The following is an 8,676-nucleotide window of genomic DNA, read 5'->3' on the forward strand; positions in this document are numbered from 1 at the left end:
TTTTGCACTGTTGCAGGTCTCCAGCTTCTCCTAGCTAGAGTGCTCTTAGCATCGGTTGCCCTCAGGATCTCCTGGCGTGAAAGCTGCACCTCGTCTCTCAGAATAGAAGCTGTTTGTACCGCCCTGTGTGGTCCCCATTCTTGGGCTGATTTCTGATACTTAATTTCTTTTTATAGATCATAATTACCCTCTCCCCTTACCTTCCTTTCCCCCCTTCCCCCCACCCTCTCCAAAGAGTCACAGGCATAATGAATCAATCAAGCACAAACATTTGGATAAATTTTGATTTGTTTGAATCTTGGGAAACCAAATTGACTGAGTTGCTATTGTTTGGCTCAGACCCAAAAGAATGAGATCCCCTCGTCCCTGCCCCCAACTTTATCTACTGAGGAGCAAATGACTTATTTCGCAGGGTGGCCCACCATGATAAGTCCTGTCACGTCAGATACAGGACCTCATAAATCTAAACCATCCATCTTAGCTGCTGTTCTAATCGACTCCAGCATACTTAGCTGGCTTTAATTATAGGCAGAAATTGCATTTCAGGAAGCAATGAGAAATCATTTGCATGGCATGAATTTGTGCATTAAATCATGTGGTTCGTTTGAGATTGTGGTGGGGATAAGAGGGTTCTGAAGAAAAATAGCATGGGGCTCCTCCTTCCGAGTCGCTTCCTGATTGCATGAATTGTAATCATTGCACAACTCCTGATTGAACCTGTTTTCCTTTTGGCCTAGGATGCACCGAGAGACCAGAGCTCTTGACAGGAGCCAGCCGATGTCTTTGAGGACCGATGCCCAGTCTCTAGGGGACAAGAGCTTCCTCAGACGACCCTTCTCGCCTTTCTCCTTCCAGAGTCGAGATCACGGTTCAACTATTGGAAGTGAGAATCCCGAGTCGTGGAGGGATATAGTCACTAAGCCAAAGAGTCGCTCATCAAGCACATCCCCAACTTTGGAAAAAAAGCTCCCAAGTTCCTCCTGGGCCCTTTCTGAATTTATTGAAGGATTCCGGAAAAAGCGGTCCGAGAGAGAGAGGACGCGTTAGGGGCAGAAGAATGGCCCACCTTACCCATCTACCAGACTACTGGAGCGTCGTCTCTGAGGAGGTCTTTGGAGACGGTGACGCTCCCGGAAAAGCCATCTCTGGAAACGGAGACAGAGAGTCCTCGGGCCGGGCTGCTAAGGTCCAGCAGCCTCAAGTGCCTTTCCTCGGACAAATTTGACTCCTCCCTTTCTTTGCCTGCTCCTCCCAAATCACTGTACAGGTCTTGTGAGTCCCTCTTGGACTCTGAGAACGCAGAAGGCGGTTTCAGCAGGACGCTGGTCCCCTCGGTGGGAGATAGCCTGGGCAGGTTTACCCAGTCCAAGCTGCGCCTTCGAAGGCCGTGTATTGACACGCCCCTAGAGGAAGTCGAGGACCCGGACCTGGGAAAAGAATCTCTGGTCTTTCAGAACCGAAGGTTCTCCAACCTGCTAAATGAGCCTTTGGAACCGGACTTGTTAGCTTGGAAACTGCCAAAATACGAACAGAAACCCAAAGTGAGTTTCGATGACTACGTCCCAGCCATCCGAAAATCCAGCTCTCCCACGAGAGCCATGGACGGGGGAGATGACCCGAAGCCTGGGACCAGTAGGTATATGAGTGAGACTTCTCCGGATTGCCTGTTCTCGGGAAGCAGCAGCACCTTCCGGAAAAACTTGGAACCCAAGGAGGACACGGGTCACTTGTCCGACTCTTCTTCGTCTTCAAGCTCCGCCATGTCCTACAGAAGTGCAGACAGCATCAAGAGCCGTCCAGGATCCCTAAAACGAGATGAAGAAAGCGACAGGAGATCCGGATATGGAACATGGATGGATACCAACAGGCAAGAAGAGGTGGAGAGCATCATGAAGAAATACCTGCAGAAGTAGGGAATGGCTCAGGTAAAAGGTGCCGGTGTGGAACTCGGGAAAAGGGATCCAGAGCTGCAACGCTGCTCTCTCGCTCGGTCTTGTACAAATCCAAGCGGTGTGGGTGAATTTCACCTACACCAGCCACGATTTTCTCTTGAGATGTCTGGCTTTAGAGTTTTCCGAGCTGAAATAATTTAGTTTTATCTATAACTTGTCAAAAAGTTCTTGGCTAGGTAAAATTCACTTAAAATTATTTCATAAGCAGGCATTATGATAATGCTACCATGTATATGGTGCTTTATAAATATTAATTCAGTTTTAGTGAGAAGCAAGAATGTCCCATGAGTATCACAGATCTGAGAGCCAAACTTTCAGAATCCTAGACTGAGCTGGAAAAATCTTCCCAGGTCATAGGGGGCAATCCTCTCACTTTAGAGATGAGAAAACAGAAACCCAGAGAGGTTGGGGCTCACCAAACATTGCAAACGTACTGAGAACTCAGATCTTCTTATAACAAATCTAGTGCTCATTCCACAATCCCAGAATTCCTTTCCGAGCAGCTTCCCCGCCACATTTCCCCCAAATGTTCATCTCCCCACTACTGGAAGTCTTTCACAATGAATTCATTGTCTTGTCCAAGTCAACTCATTGCATCCTTGTCCAGTTACTATCGGTAGGAAAGGCATCTTCATAAGGAGCTGAAATCATCCTTTCGGATGCTCCCAGCTCTGAAACTAAGCAGAATAAATGTCATCCTTTGGCCCAGGATATTTTCCTCCACACTCGTGTCCTGTGACCTGAAAAGCAGAGATAACGCACATTCACCTTGAAGTGTTGTAAAAGCCCGCAACGTATTTTTAGGACATAAGTCCCCAAAAATTAATCCTCGCTTTTCTCTGTTTTCTTAGATATCATTGGCTGTGCCCAGATTAGATCTGAGAGATTCAGTGATCTGTAAGATCTTTTTACCTTAAAGACTCTTAAAGGTGAATCGCTTTTCCCAGTCTCTTTTGTGCATTTACTCATCCATAAAAGGATGGGGTTATACCTTTAGTTGAGTTACACATCTAGCCATGTGCCTGCTGGGATTTAAAACTTCTCCCTCAGCCCCAATTTCATATCACCACCACAGTGCTGGAGGCTGCCATTATTAATTTTCCCTAAAGGTCTCTTGGACGCATGGACATTTTAAGGAGCTATGGTACCAAGAAGGGAAAAACAAATGATCACTGATGGGTTTTTCTGATTAACTTCTTTTACACTCATTGTCATCTAAGAGCAGGCAACAGGACAGGTGAGTTGGGATCAAGAGAAGAAAAACAGATATGAAGAATGTAGATCTTGCCTCCAGGTTAGGTTGGGTCCAAGGAATAGAAGGAGGGATGGGTAAAAAAGGAGGCAGAGAATCTGAGTTCTTGGAGGAAGAGAAAGGCCAGAAATGACAATGGTGAGACCATAATAGCCCTCCCCCTCATCGTAAATAGATCTATAGCACAATCTCTAGAACAACTTTTTACATTTACGTTTACAGTCATATTGTCTCCCAGACCCTACGAGGGAGGCAGGACAGGTAATAATTTCCAGTTATTTGATGAGTGAGAAAATTGAGATTTTGGACCATTTGGACGACTTGTTCAAAGCCATGTGTCTAATCAGTAACAGAAGTAAGACAGAGCCAAGTCCTTCAAGGTTCTGCTTTACTGTAATGTGCTGCTTCTCATGGGTTCCCATTTTATGTCCTTGCCTAGAATTAACTGCACGTCTGGCATATCACTGTCAGGAACCCAAAGTCCGGAGGTCTCAAAGCCACTCGGTGCTTCTCAGGGAAGGGATATTAGTTCTACAGGTTAGCATCTTGTCTGCTACTTAACTCCCCATCCCCACCGCTGAGCCAGGCTCCCCCCCCCCCACTTCCAGCTGGAAAAAGGACAAATCATAGTGAACAAATTTGCATATCGCAATCTAGTATGAGCTTGAAATCTTATTTCGGGAGGAAATGAGGGAAAGTGGATTGTTCAATGTCACACAGCAGTGCTAGTGACTGAATCAGAAACAGAATGAGCTATTCTTTCCTCTGAGGATGAGACAGTTTCTTTCAAGCCTGTTCTTAAATCTCTTCTGTCCAAATTAATATTCCTACCTAAATTGTAATCAAAGGCACTTAAATTAGCGTAGGAGGGATTTCAAGCTGAATTCGAGAATCCTATGAAGCTGCAGTGTTTTTCCCCCTGAACTCTGGGAAATGGAGATCAGATGCCCATGGGCTGGGACCTGCCAGGATCCCCCAACTGGGCAAGAAGCGATAGCTCTTCTCCCTCATGAAAAAGCTACGTTGGCTCTTTCCAAAGCCTCCTAAACTCCTCCTCGGAAGCAAATGGGGACAAACCTTGTCCAGATGAACTAAGATGTCTCAACAGAAGTTGTCTTCTTGCTTTCAATTACCAAATAATGATCAGAGCTTCATTTACATGATGACACTCTCAGGAACTAAGGAGAAAACAGCTTCAAAGACCCCGGGAAGATGAGATGGCCCAGGAGCAAGCGGTGTTTCCTTGGAGACTAGGTCCACATCTTGTGTCTGCCCCCTCTCCCCAGCCTGTTTTTAAAAGCCAGACCTTTGATGAGGAGCTCAGGGAGGATAATTATCCTAATGAATTAAAAACTATTCCTATGTTCCATTTCCCCGGCCTGGGCCCGGACATGGACAATGGGCCCTTATTTCTATCTAGCAGACGTGTCCAGGGGAAATGTATTATGGCCTCATAAATATGTAACTGCCATCGGTACTAGCCATCCATAAGGGGCTAACTCTGCCCCTTATAACTCTGTGACCTTGAGGAAGACCCTAACCTCTCTGACCCCAATTTTGCTCATATCTATAAGGGGACAATTTGATGAGAATTATAGATTTAGAGCTAGAAGAAAATCATAATTTTATAGATGAAGAAACTGAGTCCAAGAGAAGGTTAGAATTTGCCTAAGGTCACACTGGCACGCAAGACCCCTAATTCCAGAGCTAATGAAGAATGTCCTGAAGGATCTTCAAGCTTTGACATTCTTAGTTCTAAGGTTTCTCATAGCTATTTGACATCCCCTGTTCTAAGATCCCTCCCAGCCCTGACATCCCCTGTTCTAAGCCCCCTCCCAGCCCTGACATCCCCTGTTCTAAGCCCCCTCCCAGCCCTGACATCCCCTGTTCTAAGCCCCCTCCCAGCCCTGACATCCCCTGTTCTAAGCCCCCTTCCAGCCCTGATATCCCCTGTTCTAGGCCCCTTCCCATTCCAACATTCCCTGTTCCTAAGGCCCTTCTACCTCTAATATTCCCCTTTCTAAGGTTCCTTCTGAAGGCAGTCTGGCACAGTGGATGGAGAGCCACCATCAGATAGCAGAAAGCCCGAGGTCAAGGCTTGTCTCTGACCCCTACTGATCACCTGATTTTGGACAAGTCTGTTGACCCTCCTGGGCCCTAGCCGAAGAAGAGCTGTTGCTCTGCCCTAATAGAGGGAGTTTTCTCTGTAGAAAATCCCTACAAAGATGACATCACAGTGTCTAGACCAAAACAAAAATTTTAATTCCTTTTGGGCTGTAATATTCTATGAGTCTAATACGTCAGTAATTGCTTTCCTCTGAGTAATTTTCTATATTACCCCTTCAGGCACCTTTCCTTTTTAAAAAGGGATCCTGGACTTCCCCAATAACTTCAATAAATCCAAAATGTCAGCTTCTTCCTGTCCTCCTTCCTTTGCTTGCAGAGCCGGGACTGGTCTGTCCTAAGCAGAGTCTGGCAATAGGTAGCCAGCTGGAGCCATTCATGGTGGTATGGAAAGTTCTGCGTGTGTCATTCCAGGCTCCTTGGTGGTTTCTGAGGATACAGATCTGGTCAGGAGGCATCTTCTTGGTCCTGTCCAACTGGGCCACCAACTGGGTCATGCTGCATACAGACAGACAGACATAACTCCAGACATAGGTCATTTCTCACCTTGGCTTCCTGCCGACTTCTATTATCCAATTTAAAATATTACCAAATCTGGTTCTCACCTGTCTATAAAGTAGATGTTTTACAGATGTTCCCATTTTATAGATGAAGAAACTGAGGAACAAGATGAAGCCATTTGCCCATCTTACAGCTAGGTAAATATCCAGCAATGAAATTTAAAGCCAAGATTTCCAGATTTGTAGTCTATTGGAAAGAATTCTGAATCTGGAGCACTGAAATCAGAATCTCAAGAGCTGAATTCAAATTCTTGGTCTGCTACTTCTAAGTTGTATGATGTTGAGTAAATCACTACATCTTTCCAGGTCTCAGTTTTTTCCTCAGAAAAAATGGGCAGGTTGGATTCAGTGGCTTCCGAGGTTACTTTTGATCTTATAATTCTGCTTACTATTTAAGCATGTGTGGACGGAAGCAAATTTCTCTGGTCTCCGTTTGCTCATCCATAGCATGAGGAAATTGAACCAGATGATCCTGGTGTTCCATCACTAATAATCAATATGTGGGTATTATGATGGATAAAACTCTGAAATAATTAAGGAAACAAATGTTCGAGCATCTCCATTTATTAAACAATTGCCTAACAAATCAGGACCAGACCCCTCAGCTTAGGAATAGACCCTGAATTTAGGGGGGAGATATTTTTATGCTTTAAAAGAAAATAACTCATTCCTACCCACCCACCCACCCATTTCAAATGTCTATATTCAATCAAAGGAACAAGGAAACAGTAAGTCATTGACAAGTACGGGATCAGTTTTTACATAGGACATACGTGTTGTGTGAAATGCGCAATTGTGAGAAGTCTCCTTCCCTCTTTGGGTCTGAGTTTTGGGTCAGCCCGACCTCGGTCCTTAGTTAAGTGTTTCTAAGTAGCAGGTGGGGGTGGTCCAGCTTTTTAGACATGAAGGGCTAGGTTCAGTGAAATAAGGTTTTCTCAGAATTCTCATCATGGAATAAAGTTTTCTCACAAGACAGAAACTGGACTAGGCCCATAATTGAATAGAAAGAGAACTGAGCTAGATCTAGAATTGAGTCACAACATGGAGTCAGTGTGATTCATTCAATTCCCACAATTCTCACAGTGCCCAAAGTAAGTACCATGAGTGGTCAGCAAGTGGACAGTAACTGGCACCCTCAGAAGGTAAGTTCTTCAATGATGAGGAAATAAAGGAGTTGGAGATTTTCCTAACCATTGTTTGAGTGACTAATTGATGTCCTTCCCCTCTCCCCCCACGCACTTTGGCTATTGTTAGTATATGCCCAGTGCCCGATATAATGGTGAGAGTTGAAAAATGCTGCTTTTATTATCTAACTCAGTGACAATATGTGTCTAAACTAAGATGGTCTCCCGGTGCCCCGTCCCTATTAGATTTTGAAACAAGTGAACATTTCTCCTTGAAATATTTCTCCATTTCATCCCCTTTCTACTGAACCCAGAGCTTCTGACTCAAAATCCAAATTCTTTCTTCTGCTACCTCACTACCTCCCATGGATCATTTGGGCAGTGTGGTTTCATCTATTTCCTCTCTCTCTCCTCTCTTCCTTCCCTCCCTTCTTAAATTCTTTCCTTCCTTCCCTTCTTCCTTCCTTCCTTCCTTCCTTCCTTCCTTCCTTCCTTCCTTCCTTCCTTCCTTCCTTCCTTCCTTCCTTCCTTCCTTCCTTCCTTCTTTCCTTTCTTCCTTTCTTCCTTTCTTCCTTCCTTTTTTTTCCTTCCTTTTTTTTCCTTTTTCCTTCCTTCCTTTCCTTCCTTCCTTCCTTCCTTCCTTCCTTCCTTCCTTCCTTCCTTCCTTCCTTCCTTCCTTCCTTCCTTCCTTCCTTCCTTTTTTCCTCCCTCCCTACCTCCCTCCTTCCTTCCCACATTTATTTAGTCCTCATCATGAGCCATGTATTGTGCTAGAATACAAAGTCAAAATTAAAAACTCTTTGCCCTCAGGGAGCTTACTCTGTAGTAGAGTATACCGCAGGCCAATTGCAGAATATGACAATAACTGCAGAGTAATTTCAGGGGCGGGAAGAGCATCTCAAGTAGAGATCTTCTGAAGGAAATGATACCTGAGCCATATGTTGAAGGCAGCTACCACTTAACGGCCACCTTTCCCCCTAAGTTCTTGCTTTAGATCTCATAGAGCTCTGCTCACCCTTGAATTTTCTTTTCAGCATCCAGATTCTTGAGTTCCTGGAAAGCTTCTCCTGCTGTTCAGCTTTTCAAAGAAACACACACAGGAGGCCTCTGCATCTGCTGGTCTGCAGGCGATGTCACTGAAAAATATTCCCAGTGGATTCTGACAAGCCTGAGGATTTATTTTGTAAGAAGTGCTGGGGTTTGGACAGTGATCTACACAGAATAAAACCACGTTGGCTTCTTTGAACGAGTGGTCTCTGTCTTATCCTTGATCTCCATTGTTGAGCAGAACAGGTGCTTCTACTCCGATGCAGGAGTATCAAGGATTATAATTCAAAACCCAAGTAATGAACCATAACCAGTATCAGGCTCACTTGTGGGGAACAAGACCAGTTCTGATCCTTTTTTAATCACCAGTATCGGGAATCCTTCTGGGAAATGGGTTAGGTTTCCAATGTATCCATTAACTCACAACCCCTTGCCCTGAGAATTAGGTGGCAATTATTGTTAGATTTGGATTAGAATCCAAATCATCGTGTTCCTTCTTGGGTATGACCGGGTCTCATATTCAGGGTTTGGTTGTTCCTTACTTTCCTACAGACTCTCACCTGCCTTGGTGTTTACACATGCTGAACCCTCCACATAATCACATATTCCCTACCCCA

The 8,676-nt window shown here is 44.8% G+C and overlaps 1 protein-coding gene across 1 annotated transcript in view; it reads left to right on the forward strand.

Annotated features, from left to right (window-relative positions):
* The window catches only part of MYO18B (myosin XVIIIB), a 335,406-nt gene extending 327,148 nt beyond the window's left edge, over nt 1-8,258 (forward strand). The window contains 3 exon segments of the mRNA XM_051973021.1: nt 738-1,036; nt 1,039-1,925; nt 8,047-8,258. Coding sequence (XP_051828981.1) covers nt 738-1,036; nt 1,039-1,913 — 1,174 coding nt within the window. The 3' untranslated portion in view covers nt 1,914-1,925; nt 8,047-8,258.
* The last annotated feature ends 418 nt before the right edge of the window (nt 8,259-8,676 follow it).

This window comes from Antechinus flavipes, chromosome 1 (genome assembly GCF_016432865.1).
Source record: "Antechinus flavipes isolate AdamAnt ecotype Samford, QLD, Australia chromosome 1, AdamAnt_v2, whole genome shotgun sequence".
NCBI classification, from domain to species: Eukaryota; Metazoa; Chordata; class Mammalia; order Dasyuromorphia; family Dasyuridae; genus Antechinus; species Antechinus flavipes.